The following is a 27,233-nucleotide window of genomic DNA, read 5'->3' as shown; positions in this document are numbered from 1 at the left end:
GAAGCATGAAGTTAAGGCTAGTCATGGAATATTAAATGGAATGTTGATTGATCCTAAGATCACACATATTTTAAAACAAGCAAGGAAAAACTTAACACAAGCTTCTAGTACCAAGGTTTTCTCCGGGAGTAGCCATAATACTACTACACATCTTACTGAGTGGGAAATCTCAGAATATTTTTGTACACTGGATTCACAAGTGAATTAAAATGACAGCAATAGCTTTATATATATATATATATATATATATATATATATATATATATATATATATATATATATATATATATATATATATATAAAGCTATTGCTGTCATTTTAATTCACTTGTGAATCCAGTGTACAAAAAAAAAAAAAAAAAAAAAAAAAAAAAAATATATATATATATATATATATATATATATATATATATATATATATATATATATATATATATATATATATATATATATAAGCAAAAATATTTGGTCAGCTGGTGCATGGTCAATATACACATAGCATCAATGTGAGCAGCACCACAAGACAAGACACCAATGTCTGTCCCCAAATGTGATACATTTGAAATGAAATCTAATTCATGAGGCAGTGGATGGCAGGTGGCAAAGGCAACCAATCAATGCTGTGTATGGGGCTCATTTTACTCAAGAGTGGTAGAGAGAACCAATTAGTGTTGTGTGTGGGAATCATTCAAGCCAATAACAAAGATATTCTAGGAAGTGGTCTGGATTATCAAATGCAGACACTGATTTTTTTGCATGAAACTTTCATGAAAATGGTCAGGTATTTTATGCAAGATGGTTGTGTATAATTCTATTTATTTATTTATCTATTTATTTATTTATTTTTTTTTATGTAGGAGGGACACTGGCCAAGGGCAACAAAAATCCAATTAAAAAAAAGAGACCCACTGAGATGCCAATCCCAGAAAAGGGTCCAAAGCAGTAGTCAAAAATTGAAGGATAAGTGTCTTGAAACCTCCCTCTTGAAAGAATTCAATTTATAGAAAGGTGAAAATACTGAAGCAGGCAGGGAGTTTCAGAGTTTACCTGAGAAAGGGATGAATGATTGAGAATACTGATTAACTTTTGCATTAGAGAGGTGAACAGAATAGGGGTGAGAGACTGAAGAAAGTCTTGTGCAACAAGACCGTGGGAAGAGGGGAGGCATGCAGTTAGCAAGATGAGAAGAGCAGTTAGCATGAAAATAGCAGTAGAAGATAGCTAGAGATGCAACATTGCAGCGATGAGAGAGAGGCTGAAGACAGTCAGTTAGAGGAGAGGAGTTGATGAGATGAAAAGCTTTTGATTCCACCCTGTCTAGAAGAGCGGTATGAGTGGAACCCTCCTACACATGTGAAGCATACTCCATACATGGACGGATAAGGCCCTTGTACAGAGTTAGCAGTTGTGGGGGTGAGAAAAACTGGCAGAGACATCTTGGAATGCCTAACCTCATAGAAGCTGCTTTAGCTAGAGATAAGATGTGAAGTTTCCAGTTCAGATTATATGTAAAGGATGTTCAGTGTAGAAGAGGGGGGACAGTTGAGTGAGATTGAAGAAGAGGGGATAGTTGTCTGGAAAGTTGTGTCGAGTTAATAAACATAAAATACAAAATTATTACAGCATTAATGCATAGAATACCATATTACTAATCATATGGAAAAAAAATCAGAATATGAAATGATTACATAACTTTTTTTTCAGCATTTCAGTATACCAAAGTGCTAGATTGCCACTATGTATTGAATTACATTTCCTGATTACCTTTCTTTAGTCACTATGAACAAACCAGAACACCCAAGCCCTGGTAAATTGAGAAGAAAAATAAATAAATAAATAAATAAATAAATAAATAAATAGAATAAAACAAATAATAAATAAATGAATAAGCCAAACTAATTACACTACTTTCCACTTTTAATTTCCTTAAATAGTTGTTGTTTTGAGTGAAAGGAAAACTGGCTGCCATGTACATATACTACTGACCATGTAAGAACTACTCCCACCAGGAATTAGTTCAGACTGTAAGTTACTGGCATTCTCACATTGAAATTAATGAATATTACTGCTAATGACCACAACCAAATTTTAATCTGCTCACTAACCTCTTCATATGTACATCATTATACATAAGAGGAAATTTACAAAATATCAGCAAGGCATTGGCATTATTTTCATCTATGTTAACATTAAAACAATATATCAATGGCAACCTTATGTCTTAAATCTCCAGCATTACAACAACTGCCAAAGAGAGTGTATGGATCACTTTTCTTTAATAAATTAACTAAATATTCTTAATATCAACAATACAAAATGCTGCCTTAAAAATTCAAGGAATCTGATCATGGCAGGAAAATAACTTAATCCAGCTCCTAGTTTCCACATTAGCCTTTTGAAAAGTCCTGAACTTGTATGCAATAATGTTTTTTCTATGATTCTATATGGATCCCTAAAATCTTTCATTTAACAAGTCTTGAGCACCTGTGATTCTTTTATGGATCACCTGAATTGCATCAAGATGACATCCCTGCTGGAATTACTGTTAGGGGAAAAGGAAAAAAGTCATTGGGGATAGGGTTTGGCAAATAGGCAAGATGGGAAATAACTGCTGTATTTTTGGAAGCAAGGAAATGGTGGACAATAAAAGATGTGTGGTTGTGCTTTTTTTTTTTTTTTTGCAACAAGGTACTTACCCTTATTTTTTACCAGTGTTCTGGATATTGGCAGCAGATGCTCTATCTACATTTGACACTTGCAAATTTCAAATTAAAATTTTCTGTATACAGTTTGACTTGAAGGAAGGAATTCCTTCAGTCTCTTGGATGTCAAAAAAAAATTTTTAGCACTGATTTGGCACTGGTGCAGATTTGAAATCCTTTTTCTGCAGCTTTGATGAATTGGGGGAGTTTCACAACAACTACTATGTTGACGAAAGATCATACTACAAAACATTTTTGGGTTTTGATTACAGCACAGGGAAGTCCCGTTATATGAACATCCATTATGTGAGAATCCAATGAAAAGAGATGTGTAAATTAGGCACTATTTTCTTTATACGAGCACAAAAATCCAATGATCTGAGCTTCAGTCTGAGGCAAGAAAAATTACAATGTTTAAAATGTGAGCCTTTCTGCACTCTCTCATTAATATGTCCAGAGTGTATAGTGACATACAGCCGATTCAGAATTCAGATGCACCAAGATAAGTTTGTGAGCACTATAAGAGAACCGCACATCCCTCTCCTGTCCCCTACCTACCATTCTCCCTGCCAGTCCTCTTTTAAACTGAACTCTTAAACTGAACTTGGTATCTCTCAGACTCCCACCCTTATGGCTTTATTGCCTTACTTGTACTCTATCATCATTTTGCTTGCAGGCATATTTACAATACAGTACAAGTACAGTGTACAGTGCTCTATGTGACTGATTGGTGCTTGGATGTGTTACAGTGTTACTGCTGGTGTGTTTTTTCATTCACTGTCTTTGGTGTGGTGTTGTGTATGTGACTGACCACGTGGTGTATAGGTTGTGCCTTACTTTGCCTCTCGAGTGCTAAGTATGCCTTCCAAGAGACCAATGAGTTCCAGTGAGAGTTCTAGCAGTAAGACTAAGCAAGCTACAGTATCAATAGCACTCACAAAGAAGGTAAAAATTATCAAGATGCACAAGTTACCCTCCTTGATACAAATCTCCCAAAAGCTTTCAATCATTCAACTTCAGACAGCTACAATTGTCTTGGTAATATTATGTCAAAGTACATCACATTATTCAGGAAATATTGTGAGTAATAATATTTCTATATATATGTTACAATAAAATAACACTCTGACTTAACTCTCAGAATAACTGAATTTGCAAAATAAAACTTTGTCTAGTGCATTTCTATATCTAATAATTTCTCAGTAGTTCAGATAATATGTTACAGTAGTTATTTCCTTCACTACTTTTAATTAACATGTACAAGATGATATCAATATTTCATACCAACTCAAGAGAAGAAAAATCACATGTGCATAAAACAGACTAGAATTCATATATATATATATATATATATATATATATATATATATATATATATATATATATATATATATATATATATATATATATATATATATATATATATTGCATGTAAAGTGCAAAGGAGGCTAACCACAAGGTTATGGAAAGGGTACTGATCAGGTTAGCCAGTTTGATTTAGGAGATATCTTGTTACTTTTCTCTCAAAAGGTTCTAGTCATAATGTGGAAGAACAGAATCAGGTTAGAAGATTCCAGGGTTCACCAGTGAAAGGATAAAGGAATGAGGATGAAGGGTGACTACTGTATCAGTAAGTAACAGGAAACCAAATTTCATGAAAACAGCTTTATTGAGATGAGATGTGAAAGCAAAGATTTTTGATGTGAATATTCAATGTACAGGCAAGTTAGTCATAAGCATAAGAGCATGAGACAAAGAGTTTGATTAAGAAGATGATTGATGAATAATGTAAAGTAAATAGGTGGTACAAGAGAACCTTGTTGAGTACCAATGTTAAAAAGGCCAATTAGGTTTTTCCTTTCCTACCCATGTAATATAATATGTGCCTATAATAGTGCTTAATAAATAACAGAGAACAAGGATAATAGTGAGGGTTACCACTGAGAACCGACTGTGGTTGGCGTATCCTCTTGGCAAGCAGGTCTCAAGTTCAATCCCCAGGTTGTGCCTGCCTTTTCTGGTGAACCCACTACTCTAACAAAAAACTAATCTGTACAGCTCCAAAATTAGTTGGTCCATAGTTCACTTTGGAGCTGTTAGTGAAAATAGACACAATCAAATACAAAAACAGAAATTAAATAATGATGATGATGTTGATGCAGATATCCATCAATATACTATGTCAACATCCCTATGAAGGAGATGTCCAAGACAAGATGAACACACACACACACACACACACACACACACACACACACACACACACACACACACACACACACACACACACACTTCCCGAGACCAAAGGAATGAAATAAACCACTCTTAGCTTACCTCACAACAAACACATCCTAACCTATTCTGACATAACCTACTAGTGCATGTCAATAACAACCTGAGACTTGCCCAAACACTGTTTCTAAATATTGCATAATCTTGATGTTACAAATATACTATATATATATATATATATATATATATATATATATATATATATATATATATATATATATATATATATATATATATATATATATATATATATATATATATATATATATATATTCCCTCTAGAGATATCTAGATATATTAGAATATATGAATGCATAATCTCAAACTCTGGTTCTGGGTGCAGTGCTTCAAATCATTACAAATAACAGCCAAACAGGCAAGAATAACCTATCCTAATATAATCTTGATGCAATAAAAATGAATGTTCAATAAATTTTACAAAACTTTGGATAAAAAAGACTTACAACAAAATATAATATTAATGTAATTAATATTGTTGAAGGCAAGTGACCACATCCTTGCTTCGGCTAACAAAATGGCTGTGTTTGCTTCAAACAAAGTTCTCTATTGAAGTGATGTGCGATACCTAGAAAATATACAGGCCATGATTACATAGTACTAGTGTTAGAGTGTCATTAGAATGGTGAAACAAACAGAAAATGTAAGCTGCATAATTATTGCAGTGAAAAGATTGAATACATTGGTGAAGAAATGGAGCGATGAGAGACATGAGGATGTGCCTCATCACAAACATGGTGGTGGGCTGCCCAATAATATTTGTTTTTTTTTTAGATGTTGTGCTGTAAGCTGAGGATATACCTTTAACGGTCTTTTGATACCATGTAAGGTGTTGTCAAACATTTTGGGGTGCTCCACCACCATGTTTGTGGTGAGGCACATCCTCACGTCCCTCATCAGTCCATTTCTTCACCAAAACACTCAACAGACTTTTCACTGTAATAGTCAGATGGCTTATTTTTTTTTTTCTATTTGTTTCACCATTCTATGAACACTTTAACGCTCATATTATGTAATCATGGCATGTATATTTTCTAGGCATCACACATCAACTCAGCAGAATACTTTGCTTAAAGTAAACACAACCATTTTGTTCACTGAAGCAAGGATGTGGTCACAAAAGATAACTTTCCCTTATGTCAATATGTCAAACACTGCATCTTTTATTCTATGGTTTCTCCCTGCAGAATTTTTTCAGACCAAGAAGGAACAAGATGCCAGTTTATGCAATGTGACACTCATGTCACTGGGAGTTCTAATTGCGAATGTCGCTAACTGTAGTTGCTCACACTTTTAAAGATTTCAATGCACTAGTGATTAAAAGCATAATGAACGATACCTATGCAAAGTAACTCCTTCCTATAACAACAAAAAACAAAATACATACTTTTGGATAGGCCACTCATCACCATCATTACATTATACTGCTGGAACATCACAGTAGCTAGGTGCGGATTCTAGGAAGCTTGTGGTATCCATTCCTGGACTTTTCTGCTTTATGCTTCATCATCCGCGAATCAAAGTGAATCTCCACGTCACTGTTGCTTTCAGAGGCTGAGTCCAGGAGGTTGCCTGAGGGGCGAGGCTGCACTAGTGGGGGGACAAGCCAAAAGAAACATGTTGGATGCTCACATAACCACAAGGGTTAGGAGGGCATTAGGAGTGGGCAGGAAAGGAATGCAAATATAAAATCTTAATATAATATTAATATTTACAGGAGAACCCACATTGATATGCTATCTATACCAAGATAAGGTCTCATAAATTACTAAGCAGGCATTGCTTTTTCTCAAATATCTTCCAAACAAACAGTTACATCAGTACAGTATTTTGGCACAGCTTGTTTCACACACTGCCTTAATTATAGGTAGCTATATTGTATTGATAATTGTGTTTACTTAAGGCTTTTATTCTTGATTCTGACAATGAAGTCTGCATAAAGCATGTACAGATTCAAGCAGATGAAGAGTGGCATAGCTGTGACATCACTATCTACTGCCCCCAGTGTCCCCAGTCCTTCCTTTTCCTCCCCTCTTCACCCCCTCCTCATCCTTTTCTCTCTCTCTCTCTCTCTCTCTCTCTCTCTCTCTCTCTCTCTCTCTCTCTCTCTCTCTCTCTCTCTCTCTCTATGTATAACTACAATGGAAATGTAGCTATACACATATTACCTGTTTATAGTAGCAGATAGCTTGAAAGTATATGCTGAGTATGGCAGATTGGATTATGTTGATGACCATGACTTATGCTGGTGTGTCTGGCCTTTGCATTAGTGCTGTATGAGCTGAAATCATGGTGGAATTATAAATCAACTGAAAATTCTATGTGACTTTTCCATAGGTTATGTTGGACTTTAGGTAAGATTGGGTAGCTGAGGCTTGATCATGTACAGAAGAGTGGATAGGGATCAGAAAGGGGTAAGGAAGAAATTAAGACAGATGTTCAAGAACAATATATGTTAAGTGCATAAAAGGAAATGCAAGTGACATATATATAAATAGATTAATATAAAGGTCAGAAGGAGAAGATCAATAGGAATAGGGAGAGAATAACTGCCAGCAAGTGAGAAAAGGTTGATGTAAACAGCAATAGCAAATGAAGATATAATGAGTGAGTAAAAGATGCAAATAACTGAGCATGTTATATTTTAATCTTCATTACTGTTGAGGAACAAATTGTCCTTGTCTCCACTGTCAATGGTGATGATCATGGGATCCACACTTTCTTGTAAGTTATCCAAAGACCAGTACTCATCCTCAAAGGCTCTGGATCATAATACAGTGCACCTACCCACACCTCCTTTGTTACACTAAGCTTGACTTCTTCTAGCCTGGCCTGCAGACCTACCCAGGTGAACCACCATAAAGCACACTTATCGCTTCATCCAGCACTACACCTGCTTAATGATGTTGAGCTCAGGATGAGCAGGTGGCAGGTGGACAACCTCATGACCCCATGCGTGGATGCTGTTATCAACCCTGTACTGTGGTTCTGGCTGGTTCTCTTTTCAGAGCAGCAATGATTTAATTTTCCTCAATGAGCGTGGGTATACAACTGTTGCTACTGACTGCCTCAAAAAAAAAACCGGATACAATGAAACAGCCAACACTCAAGAACAGTGATCAGGGCCATTAGTATAAACCAATCGATCACACTTAGCATGTATGAGTTATCTTGCACTACAAACAAGTGACATAAGCATGGATGCATTTCAAAAGTCTAAGGCATAAAAGAGAGAGAGAGAGAGAGAGAGAGAGAGAGAGAGAGAGAGAGAGAGAGAGAGAGAGAGAGAGAGAGAGAGAGAGAGAGAGAGAGAGAGAGAGAGAGAGAGAGAGAGAGAGAGAGAGAGAGAGAGAGAGCTGAGGAGGGGGTGAAGAGAGGAGGAAAGGGAAGGAAGGACTGAGGATACTGGGGACAGTGGATAGTGATGTCACAGCTATGTCATTCTTCATCTGTTTGAATCTGTATGTGCCTTAACCAGTCTTCACTGTCAGAGTCAAGAATAAAAGCCTGAAGTAAACACAATTAGCAATATATATAGTGCCAACAATTATGGCAGGGTGTGAAACAAGCTGTGCCAAAATACCATACTGATCTGTTTGTTTGGAAGATATTTGAGAAAAATGATGCCCCTGAAACACTAAGTAACAGAATTTGATGAACAGTTTAATGACAGTACATCCTCACTCTTTTAGCAATCAATAACTGGATATGTAGAGTAATTTAACTTCTGTCCGTGGAATAATGACTTTAAGTTACTCAAACCTTACATAAATGTCAAAATATAAGTAAACTACTGATGTTCTATGCCAGAATTCAATTTTTAAATATTAGAACATGTGAAATTATATAGCCTAATAGTAAAATACCAACTATCACACACACACACACACACACACACACACACACACACACACAGACATTTATTTTATATATATATATATATATATATATATATATATATATATATATATATATATATATATATATATATATATATATATATATATAGACACACCCAAAGTCAAAAAAGTTTTTTTTTTCATCTGTAGCATGCTGATTAAACTGAGTTGAACCAGACCAAACTCAGTATAATTTACACAGTAATAACTAGTCTGTAGTTTATGACATAACCCTAAGAAAGGCCATTGGGTCTGGTTGAAGGTTGGGAGAGTTAGCCTTTGTAAAGGTCTTTTTTTTTTTTTTTTTTTTTTTTTTTTTGCAGTCTGATATGGTATTTTATTTCAAATATCACTTGGTTTTTCTTGTATTTTCTCTCTTTTCTTTCAAAAACTGTATAGTAATTTTTTTGTTGTTTTAATGTCCTATTTATATATGTATCAGGCTGGCAATCTTGTCCTGGGTGGCCTAGACAAAGCAATACACACTCATACACACATCATTCACACTCTTAGCTCCATCATACCCCCCAAGGGGAGAGAGACATGGTCATAATACTTATGTCCCCCTTCCCCTTCCCAATCCCTTCCCTTGGTTATTTGTGATAGTATTAATTTCCCCCATCCCTGTGGGTGTGTTAAAACTGCAAAGGGAGCGGGAAGGGATAGGAAAAGTGATGACTCGATGGGGTGAGAGACAGGACACCTTCACCTTCCCTTCATATTTTTTGAGGGGAAACAATGCAATCATTTATCTGTTTTTATAGATGGAAATACATTTTAATAGAGAAAATAGTGAAAAATAGTGAAAACATTTCAGACTTTGCTTAAATAGATATGTTTGTAAAGTTTCTGAAGATGTTGGTGTTCCCATGTGATTGCAAACATACCCTACCGTGGTGTGGCCTCCCACTGCTGGGCCTAGTATGAGTTGCCAGAGAGAATGGTATGCATTTCCTTAGACACACACACACCACACACACACACACACACACACACACACACACACACACACACACACACACACACACACACAGCTCACAAATGAGAAGGCCCAGGTTTGAATCCCAGATGCAGTGAGGCAAATGGGCAAGCCTCTTAATGTGTAGCTCCTGTTCACCTAGTAGTAAATAGGTATGAGATGTAACCCAAGGGGTTGTGGCCTCACTGTCCCAATGTGTGAGTGGTGTCAGTCCTACCCAAAGATCGGTCACTATGAGATCTGAGCTCTTTTTGTAAGGTAATGGCTGGCTGGGTGACCAGCAGACAACCATAGGTGAATGACACACACACACAATACATACGTCTAGTGATGTAAACATGATTATATCTTGCCTGGAGAGAGAGAGAGAGAGAGAGAGAGAGAGAGAGAGAGAGAGAGAGAGAGAGAGAGAGAGAGAGAGAGAGAGAGAGAGAGAGAGAGAGAGAGAGAGAGAGAGAGAGAGAGAATCTAGTGTCATACATACCTAACCTACCTATTAAAAATTTTTACTCATGCTTTCTATTTATATTCAGTGTTTATGGTTCTGATACAAACCATCCTATAGTCTTTTAGAAGTATGCTGCTGTAATCACATCTTGCCTCATTGAACTCACCCACCTCTCTAGGATTCCCCACTCTTTCCTCTTGTTACAAGATTACTGACATTTAGCTTGTTCAAAAGAATGGTCGTTGTTCTCATCACCAACCCTTTCACTGCTATTTGGTATATCTTTCCTTAATCACTAACCACTCTGTGACATACTTCTTGTTCTATATGCATCTCTGAACATTGTACTGCCTAGAAATGGCAAAATCTAAGTTTTTATCTCCTTTCTTGTACATAGTTTTAAAGATTCCATACATTGCTCTTAGTGTTGTGAATTATTGCATACTGCAGTGAAAGGGTTGACATTATTTGAACTCAATCATCTATCTCATTCATAGTGTGGATTGTGCAAAAACGTGCATTCATCTCTTTCCTGAAAATTTCTCTTTGTTTCAGTTTCCAAGTCTCAGAAGACTCAGGTTATGAAACAAGTGTTTTCTTAACAATACTGGTATATCCCTTGAAACATTTTAAAGTCTTAGACAAACCTTTAAATTCTCCCATACTTGTCCAGTTTAATTAGTAAAGTTAGAATAGGTTTTCTACAACTACACATCCTTACAGACAAGCTGATTCCATGACAAGTGAGCACATATGAAAGAAAAACAAAGTTGTACTTACACTTCATACTCTCATCATGAGCACTGAGCAGAGAGTAGCGGAGAGGTTTACGTCGTGTCCGACTGTTGCCTACCAGCCTGCGGCCAACCAACACTGCCATTCCCCATACTACCAGTCCCAACACCAACACCACCATACAGATGATCACAAACACATATATCACACTCCAATCTGAGGAAGGAAATGTTGGACTTTGTCTTTACAAGAAAAACACATCTTCCTATCCAGAGCACTTGCTGCCTTCAAATTTCAAAGTGCCTTGTGCCTGCATTAAAATCGACAGAAAAGAAATACTGATACAAATCCAAATACTATCTAAACATTTTTAGGCACACATAATATGTACACACAAAAACAATTTTAGGCATACATACATACCCATACAAACAATACAAGATTATGTTACTTCTTACATGCCAGAGTGAAAAGTAAATAAGCTCTGTATATGTAACAAAGTAAATACACATACTTAGGAAGGACTGAACTGCTGATCTTCTATTTTTGTAGGAGCATATTTGCACACATAAAAATAGTATTTCTGAACAATGGAATAATAAAGCAATAAGAGGCACACAAGGATATATGATCTGATAAGTCTTATTGGAATATAGGTCAATAGATACTTGAAAGGCAGTATAATTATAATCAAATAACATGAACAATGTCTAATGTCACAGATATTTTATAATGTTGACATTTATTCCATCAAGAATGCAAATATAAAGACTGGCTCATGATATTAAAACATCATGAGTTATAGAAAGAAGCACAGCATATTTACTTGACCAAGAAACTGAAAAACCACATATTACTAGCATATAACTGATCAGCCTACACAGAGAATGTCTTACCAGACATTGTCCTACTACTCAAAACTTAACTTTATATAGCTATCTTAGCACTGTACTAAATGACACACAGTAGCTCACCACTGTCTTCCCTGGCAATGTCCTAACCAATACTAGCCCACCAACTCCCAGCTCAACACACCACAATTCTGCATGCCATCCCCTAAGTGGCGCCGGAAAAAGGACTCCATCCACCAGGTGTGGCAGTGGCACTCCCGGCTTGCCTCCACACATTCTCCATGGCCTGTGGGATGGAAAACAATGGATGAGATATTAATGAAGTGAGCATATAATTTCAGCTTCAGCTGTTGCAGGCCCAAGCTGAGTGAGATATGGAGATGAGGCACTGTTTTACTATTGTGTAAAATGAAACACAGACACACACACACACACACACACACACACACACACACACACACACACACACACACAGTTACCAATTGCCTCCCTTTCTGAACAATTCAATTTTCGAAAAAAATTTTTAACTCATAACTGCTTTGGTTGCCATACCATAATTTGGTTTTCAAACAAAGTTACTTGATTTCAAATACTAAGAGACATAGCAAAAGCTGCCACTTATTATTAATTTATACTTTCTATAAATATTTCTTTCATTTTTAAATATTTGGAGGAGAGACAGTGGGTAATTTAATCTTTGAATTAAGTTAAATGTGATCCTGTTGAAAAGCCTTGATATAAAGAAACAGGATTTGGCACTCAGGAGTAATCCTGAACCTCCTGTGGCTCTCTTGATTTCATCACTACTGCTCAACTGCATTTTTCCCAGTTATGATCATCTTAATTTTGACAGTGAGTGGGTTGCTCCTCTCTGTCATTCTGTAAGGCTTCTCTCACTAGATCAATGACAAAGAATACTTCCACTGTCTTAACAATATCTTCCGATGAGTTCTGTGTCACTAAGTTAATTCAATACACCCTTTCTGTATAATAATTTCTGAGCTGATGTTGTGCAGCAGCAATCTTAGCAGTGAGAACAGATTAATCCATTTTATATTGATCCCTATGGGGAAAATAGTTTTGGTTTCCAAACATTTTGGATTTTGAATGGCATTCAGGAATTAATTAAGTTTAAGAACTGAGGTTCCACTGTATATATATAAAGCATAGTTTGTATTTTTCGCACAAGGGTATGCTTGTCAGGTTTTAGTTGGTGGAGGCATGAACCAAAGTCAATTTTCTCAAGACATTTTTCAGTCCAAGTAAGACCATCTTCAGGAGAAATGTAGAAAAACTGATGCGTGAACACACTCAAGTACAGTATGGGAGAGCATCACAGGAACAGAGCCAATCAGCATATGGCTGGGTTACCTGCAGAAGTAGCTGGCCGGCTGGGCCACAAGGTGACTGCTGCTGACTAGGCAGTGTATATATATATATATATATATATATATATATATATATATATATATATATATATATATATATATATATATATATATATATATATATATATATATATATATATATATATATATATATATATATATATATATATATATATATATATATATATATATATATATATATATATATATATATATATATATATATATATATATATATATATATAAAATGATCCGGCCAACCTTTCTACCTCAATCATGCATAAACACTACCCCCCAACACAGACAACAAGATTAGAATCACATGAGCAACAGTGCTCTCTTTCCCCTCTGCCCAGCTCCTGCCCTCAGACATGTGTTCCTGCCTGCAGCAGCCAAAGACTGTGGAGTACACAGTTCCATATAAGGATTTTTGTATTTTTCATGAATATGAGGATGGCTGCTGATATTAAGCATTAGGATTATTGAATAGTATCAAATATAATATATAAGTATAAAGATTTAAAGAGAAAATTAAAGGCAAAAAGAATTATTACATTGTATTATGTTATCAAGTGAAAACGGGGCATGCTGCAGTTCCACAGTATTTATACACAAGCCACCACTGGTCACACTACTTCACTCCTCATATCTCCATGTCCTTACTCAATCTATCTTCTCTAACTTTCTTTAACACTTTCTCTATCACTGTCTTTCCTATTCCCTTTCATTAATGCTACCTCCTCTATTTGTCCTCTCCTTTATTCACTCCTTTCGCCAATTGCTTTTTCTCCCTTTTCCTCTTTCTACTCAATTCTTTTTATGTCACAAACACACTAACAAGTACCTGAGCAGTTGTTCTGGCAGACCACAGTGTCTACAGAAAGAAGTGGTAGGTCCAGCAATTCTGAGGAATCCAATAACACTTGATGATGTAGTGTTGCCACCACTTCCACCCCAGGAACTACATCCTTGCCAGTCTGTGCTACAAAGGTCACACTCACCTGACCTGGGGGCACCAATAGTCATTACAAACAAGCTGTTGTCCCTGTATTTCTTTCCCATGTTAGTCAAACAATAATGATGATAAGGTTTGAATAAAATAATCTTATTTGTTATTCAACAACCTCCTGAAAGAGTAAGATCATAAAGATACATTTCCAGTCTTGTAAAAATACTAGTGCCCTTGCATACAGCATAGTAATACTGTTAGATGAATAGTCGGTGTTAAAATAAAAACATGCTTAACAAAAAAAACATACAGTAAAATCCCTCTCATCCGGCATTCGAATATCCAGCAGCTTCAAGTATCCGGCACATTTTTCCCCGAGCCTTAAAATCAATAAAAAATCAATGTGTACTCATAAAATCAATTAAAATTCCCGCGCGAGGCATACTTTGTCCCCTCGCCACCAGAGTGCACTGCTTTGCGCCACCCGCAGCCCACTGCACTGTGTTTACTCAGTGACTCAGTCCCGCGTGTGCACTGTTTATCACCTGACGCCTTCATCATGTCTAAAGTTGTAGAAAAGAGGAAGCATGTTGTGCTTACACTTAAGCAGCTGATCAGATCAGCTGCTGATTAAGATCAGCTAATCTTTGTTATGGTAAGATGCATGAGTGTAGGGTGGTGATTGGGGACATAATTTCACTTCTATTCAAGTATCCAGCAAGTTGGTGGTCCCGTTGATGCCGGATAAGAGGGATTTTACTGTACTTTACTTGGAGAGAGAGAAAAAAAAAAAAAAAAAAAAAGTTTGGTGGAACTATAAAAACCATTTTAAAAATTCTGTGAGTGCTAACAGCACAGCTAAGCCTTCATCTGCTGCCACCATAATGCTGCCTACAGCACTTGTGCTTGAGTAAGACTTGTATCAGCTGATGAAAATTTCCAAACATCTTTATCAAGTTCTACAGTCTGTGAAAATGTGCTGAGAGCCATCTCTCAATCCTCATTTGGTAAATAAGCTGGATAGAGATAATCAGAAAATAATTCTGCTAATTTGATAAATTAAAATATAATTCATAATTTCCGGAAAATTTTAATTACTCTGATACTTGTAACAGCAGACAGCTGGTCAGACCTATAATACATCTCTATGATGGCAGTAAAAAAGAAAAAAAAAAAAAAAAAAAAAAAAAAAAAAAAGCATACAGTGAAACAAAAAATAAACAAAGAGAATCAATGAAGAGAAAATGTTTTCCTTTCCTCAGCTTTCCACAGTTTTGTGCTCTTTTGTACCAAGTCTTGTACAGGTAAACCAGTGCTATGAAGGATTACACTGACTCACCTGAGTGTGGTAGTCCAGTGAGGGAGATAAGGTGAATGGTAACCACCCTATCAGCAGTGTGCAAAAACAACTCCATCTTCTGAAGTAGGGTAGAGAGCTGGAGGGTGCTGAGAGTACCTAGGTCAGCTCCCACTACCACTGTCACTTCATCCAAATGGTGGGGTCCTGGTCATGAAACACTTCGTGAGCCACTTTTATTTTGTCTACCTTTATCAATCTGGTATTTTCCTCTCAGGAAAACTATTATTAGATGGGTAGACAGAAAGAAATGGAAAAGGAAAATTTTCATCCTATAGTTTTTTATTAACCCTTTCCTTCCGGCAATCGTATATATACGATTGCAAAAATGCGTCCGTAGCGACGGCGATCATACCAGTAATCAAGAATTTTCGCGCCTCAATTTTGAGGTCCAAGTGCGGTTTCTCGAGTCATATGGTGTGAGTGGAAGTGTCTGGCATGTTTCCACATGTAATGTTGTCACTAGCTATGGAAATTTAGCGGTAACTAAGCTAATTTCCCTTTCTCCGGGCGACACTTGGCAACCCCAGCGACCCGCCGGGTGGAAAGCACCATGATAAGTGTGAAGAGACATCCTGATAAGAGCCAAGGATCTCAGATCATAACTCACCATGGAGCAGGACACAACATATGTATTTAGCAGTGCTTCTGAGTTTGAAGACAGTGACAGTGAATATTTAGAAGAAGAAGCTGAAGAAAGCAAAGACATTGGTGAGGACTCGGAAAATGATTTACAGGATCCACCTGTTTTATCAGAACAGAGATGATACCTATCATTCTTTCATGTTAATTTTTTCATTATCTTCGATTTTATAATAAAATGGTAGAAGGTAACTTGTCAGAGAGGGAGAGAGAAAGAGAGAGAATGTTATTTGCCTGAAGCTTGATGTGAAAAGGGATGAAATCTCTCTCTCTCTCTCTCTCTCTCTCTCTCTCTCTCTCTCTCTCTCATTGGAAGTGTACAATTTCCCCTCCAAGATGAGAGAGAGAGAGAGAGAGAGAGAGAGAGAGAGAGAGAGAGAGAGAGAGAGAGAGAGAGAGAGAGAGAGAGAGAGAGAGAGAGAGAGAGAGAGAGAGAGAGAGAGAGAGAGAGAGAGAGAGAGAGAGTGTGTGTGTTTGCGCGCGGCGTCATCGCTCTCCGGGCTGTTTCTGGATGACGGATCACACAGCAGGAGGAGGAGGAATCCTTTATAAGGCATAAACTCAACTTTCAGAGGTCACATCGAGCTACAAAGTATATCATTGTATTCAGAATAACAAAGAGAAAATAATTATTAGTATTCAAACAATTTCCTGACAATTTCTAGGTTTACCATTTTTAGCCGTCATACAAAACGAGAAAATAATTTAAGCGCCGGAAGGAAAGGGTTAAGTACATTCATACCTCATGATTTGAACATCATTCAATTAGAACTGGTTTGGCGAACAAATTTTGTCCTCCAATTCAAGCACAGTCGTCCAGTTAGAACACAAACACCCATTAAATCAATCTCTCTCTCTTTCTCACTCTCTCTCTCTCTCTCTCTCTCTCTCTCTCTCTCTCTCTCTCTCTCTCTCTCTCTCTCTCTCTCTCCACTACCACCACCCACAGTAATAGCATTGAGTGTGCTATCACTGTAATGTGAATCGTGTCTAACACAGACTCTTTGCAGAACCAAAACCTGGCATTAGTTGCAATCTGACTGTACACATGAGGGAAACACACAACTCTAGAAATGAAAAATATCTGGTGACAAATATTTGGTGACAAAGACTACACCAGGTACACCAACTTGCCTTTATTTACAATGATGGAGACAGTGTCTGAGGATGAGGCTCCCTGATCATCCCAAACAGTGAGGCGCCACACATAACGCCCTGCCACCACCCCTGTGAACTGTAGTCCAATGGTCAGTGAACATGTACAAACATTAACATATAAGTATACAAAAAGGAGAATGCAGTGCCCATAAGTGACATTCTTATGTGTTGTAAGTTTAGTGAGGAAATATAAAAGCTTAGAACCAGAGTTGAAAAAATTTTAACAGATTGGGTCTAAACACAAGAGGCACAATTTCTGTGAACAATGAAATATTTCATCACAAGCAGGAATAATGGTCTTAGTAATCTTTCTTCTGAGAGTGTGACAGGAAAGCAGTTCAGGACCTATTCTGTAAGGCTTGTATGGAGCATGTTTTGGTTTTGAAGTGGAAGAATAAAGTATGGAATGGTTGAAATTCACATGCAACACTCTAGGGTAAACTGCCAATGCCAATACAATGGACATGACTTAGAAGAATCTAAAAATAAATTAAAAGGTTTGATAAAGAATGTTTCACATTCAATGCCATCAGATGACTAGGGATGATCCTTACAAAAAACAGAAGCTCTATTTCAATAAAAGATAATTATGTAATCATTATCATGATAACTATGTCTGAAGGTCACATCAATGCCAATACTCACCATAAGGACTGGTGAGTGATCAGAGCTATTGATGATCTGTCCAGCAGCCAAGGAGGTGGCATCACGCTGCCACAACCACTTAGTGACTGCAACATCATCAGTGGACTTGGATCCATCAACTACCACTGCACTAACAGGCAATGTCACACTGAAGTCTCCACCAGCATTAGCTGTAGGTGCTACATTATGATCTGGTAAAAAAGGCAAAACACTAAAATTACTTCCCACTCTAACTTTTTTTTTTATGTAGGAGGGACACCACCCAAGGACAACAAAAATCCAGAGAGAGAGAGAGAGAGAGAGAGAGAGAGAGAGAGAGAGAGAGAGAGAGAGAGAGAGAGAGAGAGAGAGAGAGAGAGAGAGAGAGAGAGAGAGAGAGAGAGAGAGAGAGAGAGAGAGAGAGAGAGAGAGAGAGAGAGAGAGAGAGAGAGAGAGAGAGCCCACTGAGATGCCGGTCCCCAAATAGGGTCCACAGCGGTAGTCACAAATTGAAGGACAAGTGTCTTGTGTCATGTTATTGGCCGAGTTTACCTTGAATGGGATCACGTTTTCTTAGTGTCCCCCGTGTTCCGGTTACCTGCCATTCGGGCATTATCCTTATTATTGTCATAAGTAGTGTAAGGCTTATTTACCCATTTTATATCATGTAGTATTATTCTCTTCATAATTTAAGTTCTCTATATCTTTGTATGTATAAGGAAGGAAGTATAATTGAGGTGAAAATACGTTGAAAACGAGGGGAGCTTGAGTGGGCAACAACGCATTCCAAGGAGGGGAAGGTAGAGTGCCTTAGGTCATGAGATATATCGGAGAGAAGGCGGCTATCAGGGGGAGAATCTTGGTGTGGATTGGTGATGGAGTGAGTTTGTGGAGGTATTACTGGTGTAGCGTTATAACCTTGATATCCAGGATCAGGTTAGTGAGTCTTTTGTGGTACCAAGAGCTCTTGTCCGCTGAAATTCGGTTGTTGAGTTGTGCCAGTGACGCTGTTCGAAGGGGTCATAGGTCAAACTGGCAGCCATTTTGTGAGTGGAGGTTGTGGTGTTGACCTTGGAAGCTGGTGTTGTGGTGTATTGGTGATTTTGTGGATGATTTTATGGTGTTATGGGTAATCTTTGGTGATGATGGTAATCTCCTGTGAGGCTTGAGGAGGTGAAATATGGGAATTATTGTCTGGGGATGCAGTAATGGCGTCTGAGTAAATTCCTGCGGTTGAGGGGAATATTTCTGTGACTGGTGGAGATGTAAACGGGTTCTGGTGTTGTGGGAAGTGACGAGAACGTCATGTAGTAACATGTACTACCTCATGTTGTTTGTGAATTATTATTAGTATTAATATATGTGCTTGTAACATAGAATAATCGTGTTTTCTACTCCCCCAACATTAATCTGGTATTAGAGGTGATTCCAGGTGTGCTGAGTCAAGGTAAAGGTAGAGTGAGAGATAATTCTGGCGATTTCGGATAAGTCGGGTAGGCACTCGAAGCCTTTAAAAATCCAGACCTTTAAAACTTTCCGGGATCAGTGTAACGTCCACTTTCTTGGAAAGATAACCGGGATCGTACGATCGTAAGTAAGCGATCGTGACACTTGAAACCTCCCTCTTAAAGAAGTTCAAGTCATAGGAAGGTGGAAATAAAGAAGCAGGCATGGAGTTCCAGAGTTTACCAGAGAAAAGATGAATGATTGAGAATACTGGTTAACTCTTGCATTAAAGAGGTGGAAAGAAGAGGGGTGAGAGAGAGAAGAAAGTCTTGTGTGGCAAGGCTGCAGGAGGAGGGGAGGCATGCAGTTAGCAAGATCAGAAGAGCAGTTAGCATGAAAACAGCAGTAGAAGATACTAAGAGATGCAACATTGCGACAATGAGAAAGAGGCTGAAGACAGTCAGAGGAGAGGAAATAATGAGACGAAAAGCATTTGATTCCAACCTGTCTAGAAGAGTGGTTGAGTGGAACCCCTCCAGACATGTGAAGCACACTCCATACATGGATGGCTAAGGCCCCTGTACGGAGTTAGCAGCTGGACTGGTGAGAAAAACTGGCAGAGACGCCTCAGAACACCTAACTTCGCAGAAACTATTTTAGCTAGAGATGAGATGCGAAGTTTCCAGATTAAATTATACATAAAGGACAGATCAAGGATGTTCAGTGTAGAAGAGAGAGACAGTTGAGTCACTGAAGAAGAGGGATAATTGTCTGTTGTGTCATGCTGATAGATGGAGAAATTAAGTTTTTGAGGCATTGAACAATACTAAGTTTGCTCTGCTCCAATCAGAAATTTTAGGAAGATCAGAAGTCAGGCATGCATATTCTCAAATAATTTTGGCAAGATGTCACACAAAATTTTCAGATAATTATTTTAGTTTATTTTTTTCATTTGCCAGTAAAACAACAAGTTCACCAACACTGTAATAGGTGAAACATCCCCATACCATCAGTGATATAGGGTGCTTCACCGTCTTCTCTGTGTACTGTGCTGCATGGGGGTCATAGTCAGGCTTGCAATACACTCTTCCCCAACTGCTTCCTGTGATTGAAATTGTTGCCTTGTCAGACCACAGTACTTTCCTACACATCTCCAGATTCCATTCTTGATGATTCAATGCAAAATTCACTCTTTTTTTTTTCTGGGTGGCTGTGAGGAGGGATTTCTTGCAGGCACAACAACTGGAAAACTGCAGCCTATCATGAAGGCACTATTGTATGCTCCTCACAGAGTCCTTTTCCAATAGCCATGTTTTTTTTGTTTTTTTTTTCTTTAATTCACATGCTGTCAGGCAGGGATTGGCAGATACTTGCCTTCCAATAAGTATCTGGATTCTTGAATAAATTAATCTTGGACAATCAGACCTGGAACAAGGGGTCAGCAGGTCCTTCCCACCTTCATCAAGAATCACATAATGAGTTTCTGACACACGCAGACACAGATGCCAGTCTGGGCAGAAATATTTTTCACTGACTGGCCAGGCTTGTGCAATGATATCATTGCTACTTCATCTTCTCTATTTGTTACTTTTCTTGTCATCAGAAAAAAATACAGCAAAGGTCAATAGTCGCAAAAACACAGGAAAAAAATGGCCAGATTAGCAAGGGATGATGTAATAACACTAGCACTAATGGAGGAAAGCAGGCAACAAGCTGCATCTGCCTACATGGATAGTGTTGCTAAGACATCAGAGTTACCCATCAGAGAGAATTAACTTATTGTGCTAAATCAATACTTCCTCTCTCAGACATGAAACACTTTATGTTGGTTCGCTGCATGCCAGGCAAACTAACTTTCTGCACAGATTGTATATTCAAATAGTATAGGGAAGAACATACCAAGCAAGTAAATGACTGCCGATTTGACAACAGCAAAAATGTAAAGAGAAATTAATATTACATTCAAATAGCATAGGGAAGAAAACACCAACGCAACTGAATGGCTGCAGATTTGATAACAATGACTGGCAATGCAAAGCACCAAGAGTCTTTTCCAAACTACCAACTTCAATTGCTCTGAGCAAGACTCATTACTCCTATCCCACAACTCACCCTGTCTTACAGTCACAGCTACAAGGTCACTGGTGTTTTTGCCAGGTTCATCACCAGTCCACACTGTTAGCTGGAACTGGTACTCTCCTTTAGTAAGTCCTACAGCATAAGTTTGGGGCTGGTCTGGAGTAGCCAAATGAACTACACTTGGACCACTGAAAGGACAATATAGTCATAACTTATTTATGAACACAAGAATACAAGAAATGGAGTGGAAAAGGTAAAGGAAGAGGCAACACATAAGGTATTTGTAATTATTTCAAGACTATCTGATAATTAGGTTGAAAATAATAATCAATTAATCATTTTCTATTTTTCCTCATTTAATTGGGCAGAAATGTAAAAAAATATATAAAATAGTTTTCGTCTATCTACATGCCTACATATCAAATAAATTAGTAAATATCTAAAGAACAAATGGATGATACCCTTAAAAAGATTTTCCTTACAAGCAATCTCCCAGCAATGTCTCACCTGACTTGTATCCAGAGCCAGTGTGTGCTCAGAGATGTGTCAGTGCTGCCTGTCCCCATCCAATAGCACTGTGGTGTTGGGCAATACTATTTGCACATCTGGACCAGCATTAGCTGTGGTGGCAGATGTATGATGATAATTATCATCATACATATCAAATATTTATCTATCTATATACCAAACTGTACCTCCCACAAACACATGTGGCCAAGGAAAGATGACATGCCTTTTCTTACTGTAGGAATACAAACACAAGCGAAGGGGATTTCCAGCCTTTTGTATTTTACTGTTCCTTTCACTCAACTTTTACAATGTGCAGGGAACAAGAAGGAAATATTCTTCCAATCTGGCCATCCCTTCCTCTCACAGGTGAAATTACTAAAACAGTGCAACTGACAGTGGCCAAGTGTTCATGTACCACACCCATGCACATTCATCGACCAATTCAATAGTTCGTGAGAGAGAGAGAGAGAGAGAGAGAGAGAGAGAGAGAGAGAGAGAGAGAGAGAGGAGAGAGAGAGAGAGAGAGAGAGAGAGAGAGAGAGAGAGAGAGAGAGAGAGAGAGAGAGAGTGATCTCCTCCTCTTCTTTGCCTACAACCTACAGAAAATAAGGAAACATATACTCCTTCTCTCCCATTAAGTAGATACATCTATTTACACACACACACACACACACACACAGATGAAAAATAGAAGTGACAAGGGAGGAGGTGGAGTGATCATTCTGACTAAAAAATGTGTTAAAATTGGAGAAGGTAATAAAAAGTGAAGACAAGTCTGAAATTCTACAAGTGATAATTAGAAGTGGAAATGGAAGGATAATGAATTATGTAGAAGTGTATATGCCACCTATGACCAATGCTTGGCGAAAAGAAGAGCACGAAGAGATGTTGGTAGATGTGTTAAAAAGTCTTGAAAAGATAGTGATGGAAAGTAGTGATATAGTTATTGTTGGTGATTTTAATTGTAAGGAGATAAATTGGGGGACATTGACAACTACTGAAAGTGAGACTTATGGAGTAATAGACTATTAAACTGGGCAGTATAAAACTTGATGACTCAATGGGTTAATTGTGATACCAGATTTAGTGGAAGAGATAAACCATCAAGACTTGATTTAGTGGATGTCAATACAGAAAATGTCAAAAAAATTATTATGAGGCAACATGAATGGAATGAAGCAGGAAGAAGAGAATATTAATTTAAAGGACATTATGGAAATGCAGTTGAAGGAAGAGATGGAAAACTCTTGTGGTGAAAATAATTAATGAAAAGGATAAGTTAGTTAGGGATATGGTAGAAAAGAAGTGTGTAATAGTGTTTGGTGTCAAGGATGATGTGAAACCCATCAGATATGAAAGAAATTTGATAAAGAGTTAATTAGGAAAGTGGTTAGTCAAGCTACAAAAAGGTGACAACACACATATTGCTGCAGAAACAGTATTGTCAAATGCCTGAAAACTATCAAAACAAAAGAATTATAAACAGATGTGGATAAGAAAAGACACAAACAAGGAGGAAAGAAAATAAATGATAAGTTGAATGAGGTGAAAGAAAAAAATGGATGACAAACCATGGAAGAGAAAAAATAATTCTATTGGAAAGTAATATACATGAAAGTACAGAAATGGTACATAGGAAACAGGATGAAAAGTTAAAAGAGCTAAAGATAGCTTACACTAACATCAATGGGACAATATCAGTGCAAGAAGAGGTAAATGATTTCTTAAGAAAAAATAAGCCTGACATTACGGAAGATAGCAGAAACTAAATTAAGTGATGAAATTACTGCAGTTAATATTGGGAAGGAAAATACACATGGATGAAAAATAGAGAATATAAACAGTGGTGGAGTAATGATATTGGCAAGAAAAGAGCTACAAGTGGAAGAAGTAATTTTTGGAGAAGAAAATGTGGAAATGATTGGTGTGAAGATAAGAAAGGCAGAAAAGGGTTAAAGGCTCTTGTAGTATATTTTCCATTTAAGATGACCTCATGGAGGAAAGAAGACTATGATACTATGCTGGAAGATACAAGATATATTTGGACAGAATAGTAAGATTGACAGGGTTAGTTTAAAGAAATGTCAGGAAATTGGAGAAGATACAAAGAGCAGCAACCAAGATGGTCCCAAGCTTAAGCAATATGAAAAGAGACTAGGAAACTAAACCTTCCAACATTGGAACACAGAAGGGAGAGAGGAGACTTAATTGTCATATACAGACTAATGGAAGGATTGGAAAAGCTAAATAGAAATGATATTATGACATGGGATACAAGGGACGCTTGGGGACACGAAAGAAGCTGAAAAAGGAAACTTGTAGAAGAAATATCAAAAAGAATAGTTTTCTGCAGAGGGTGGTTGACACATGGAACTGTCTAGATAAGGATGTGGTGCAAGCAATGACTATTCATAACTTCAAGACCAAGTTGCATAATAGTAGATACAGAGGCAAGAGTATGAGCACAGCTTCTTTCTCACATGTCACAACTATGTAAACACACACACACACACACACACACACACACACACACACACACACACACACCTTTAGGAGCAGCCAGGTTGGGCTGTTGGACATACACAGACACTGAAGTGTTGGAGGATTGATGGAGGCCGTCAGTGACTCGTAGGATAAACTGGTAGTGTCCCTCCTCCAGATTGCTCAGGTGAAGAAATGCTGTGCGTGTGTCCTGGTGGGGCAGAGACAGCTTAAACAGACACACTAACGGACATTTAGTTACACAGGTAAATAAGCATAAAAACAGAAAATTGAAAACTAGTACAACACCAACACCTTACTTACACACACACACACACACACACACACACACACACACACACACACAAAGCTTGCAAAGGCAAGCTATTACCCAGACAAGATACACCACCTCAAGCTGACCAACAACAGACAGTGGTACGCTAAGATCAAAGCTTTGTGTGGCTTACAAAAGCACACTTCATCTCTTCCTTACACCTCACACCTTCCTGCTAATCTTGCGGCTCAGGAGATGAACGATCACTTTGCTGCTATCTGTCAAACCTTTCCTCCCCTCCACACCACTCCGCTTCCTGCCTATCTTCCCGCTCCCTCCCCTCCACACACTGTCCAGGCGATGGATGTTTTTAAGAGAATGCTTAAATTTAAACCAAGATCCACCACACCCACTGACCTTCCTATAAAAATTTACAAGGAATTTGCTGTAGAGCTAGCAACACCGCTATGCTCCATAATAAACGCCTCACTCTCCCAACACTCTTGCCCCGAGGACTGGAAGATATCTTACGTCACCCCCATCCCCAAAACTTCCAGTCCTCAGTCACTCAATGACCTCAGGCCAGTCTCTATCACTCCCATCCCTAGCCTTATTTGTGAAGATTTTGTATATGACTGGGCATACACCAAAATTTGTGACACCGTGGATATCAGACAATTCGAAAATATTAAAGCCACCTCCACCTCACATTACCTGACCAGCTTCCTTGAATTCATCCACAGCCACCTGGACAAGCGAAACACCTCTCTAGCTGTTGCTTTTGTGGACTTCAAAAAAGTCTTTGATCTTGTTGATCACACTGTTGTCATCAGCAAGGCAGTAAGTCTGGGTCTCCCTCCTAATCTGATAGCGTGGCTAGCCGACTTCCTCACAGGGAGACGTCAGGCCGTTTGCTATCAGGGCTCTGTCTCTAATTTCCAACAGCTGACATGTGGAGTCCCCCAGGGGACCAAGATGGGTCCTCTATGCTTCCTCCTCCTCATCAACGACGCCCTCACCGACACCCCCCATCGCTGGAATTATGTGGACGACTGCACCGTGGGCGTCCCAGTTTCCACCAAGAACCCGGACTACTCGCCACTGCAAGCAATTCTGGAGCGACTGCAGACGTGGACAGAGGAGAGCAGGATGACCATCAACCACAGCAAAACTGTGGTGATGCATTTCTGTACCTCCTCTGTACTAGTGCCCCCTCCCCGGCTCACAGTGGGCCCTCACCCCCTCCAGGTGGTCCAATGTGCCAAGATTCTCGGAGTCACGGTGGACGACCAGCTGACCTGGAAGCAGCATGTCGCCAGCACCGTGAGATCAGCTACCTACAGGCTGTACATGCTGCGCAGACTCAGGTCGCTGGGGACGGCGACAGATGAGTTAAGGGGGGTGTACCTTACCTTCATCCTCCCCAAACTCATGTACGCCTCCCCAGCGTGGTCCTCCTCCCTCACACACACTCAACAGTTACAGCTAGAGAGTGTGCAGAAAAGGGCGTGCAGGGTCATCCTTGGCCCTGCATACACCACCAATGAAGAAGCCCTGACCACCCTGAGTCTGTCCAGAATATCCACCAGGCACCGAAAGGCTCTGGAGAAGTTTGGGAGGGGACTACTGCATCATCCGCGTCTCAGAAACATGCTGCCGCCCGATGCGCCTCGCCCTGTCCGTGCCACCAGACACCACAACAAAATAACACCCCTGAAGGCGCCGCGCATGGACCGGTACAGACTCAGTGCAATTCCCACCATGGTGCGAGCCATCAATCAATAGTATTTCCCTCCTAGATTAGACTTACCTTTAGGATTAATGTTAAGTTTTTCCCCATCCCCTAAGTACATTTTCAGTTTGTCAACTGCCTAAATAATAAACCGTTTATTATTATTATTATTATTATTATTATTACACACACAAAGAATAAACAGAAATGACTTGGTACCACATATGAGAGAGAGAGAGAGAGAGAGAGAGAGAGAGAGAGAGAGAGAGAGAGAGAGAGAGAGAGAGAGAGAGAGAGAGAGAGAGAGAGAGAGAGAGAGAGAGAGAGAGAGAGAGATGAGGGGGCATGGGAAGAATATATATATATATATATATATATATATATATATATATATATATATATATATATATATATATATATATATATATATATATATATATATATATATATATATATATATATATATATATATATATATATATTTTTTTTATAGGAGGGACACTGACCAAAGGCAACAAAAATCCACTAAAAAAAAAAAAAGCCCACTGAAATGCCAGTCCCGTAAAAGGGTCCAAAGTGGTAGTCAAAAATTGAAGGATAAGTGTCTTGAAACCTCCCTCTTGAAGGAATTCAAGTCATAGGAAGGTGGAAATACAGAAGCAGGCAGGGA

General features: G+C 38.3%; 1 protein-coding gene across 1 annotated transcript in view; it reads right to left on the bottom strand.

The window, feature by feature from the left end:
* Positions 1-2,660: 2,660 nt before the first annotated feature.
* The window catches only part of LOC135101858 (dyslexia-associated protein KIAA0319-like protein), a 33,732-nt gene continuing 9,159 nt past the window's right edge, over positions 2,661-27,233 (bottom strand). The window contains 11 exon segments of the mRNA XM_064006140.1: positions 2,661-6,601; positions 11,118-11,288; positions 12,108-12,209; positions 14,156-14,317; positions 15,600-15,764; positions 17,394-17,493; positions 18,063-18,253; positions 21,600-21,754; positions 22,074-22,120; positions 22,122-22,186; positions 24,624-24,768. Coding sequence (XP_063862210.1) covers positions 6,456-6,601; positions 11,118-11,288; positions 12,108-12,209; positions 14,156-14,317; positions 15,600-15,764; positions 17,394-17,493; positions 18,063-18,253; positions 21,600-21,754; positions 22,074-22,120; positions 22,122-22,186; positions 24,624-24,768 — 1,449 coding nt within the window. The 3' untranslated portion in view covers positions 2,661-6,455.

Source organism: Scylla paramamosain, chromosome 7 (assembly GCF_035594125.1).
Source record: "Scylla paramamosain isolate STU-SP2022 chromosome 7, ASM3559412v1, whole genome shotgun sequence".
Classification (NCBI taxonomy): Eukaryota; Metazoa; Arthropoda; class Malacostraca; order Decapoda; family Portunidae; genus Scylla; species Scylla paramamosain.
The sequence above is the reverse complement of the archived record's forward strand: the minus strand, read 5'-3'. Positions and strand labels throughout refer to the sequence as shown.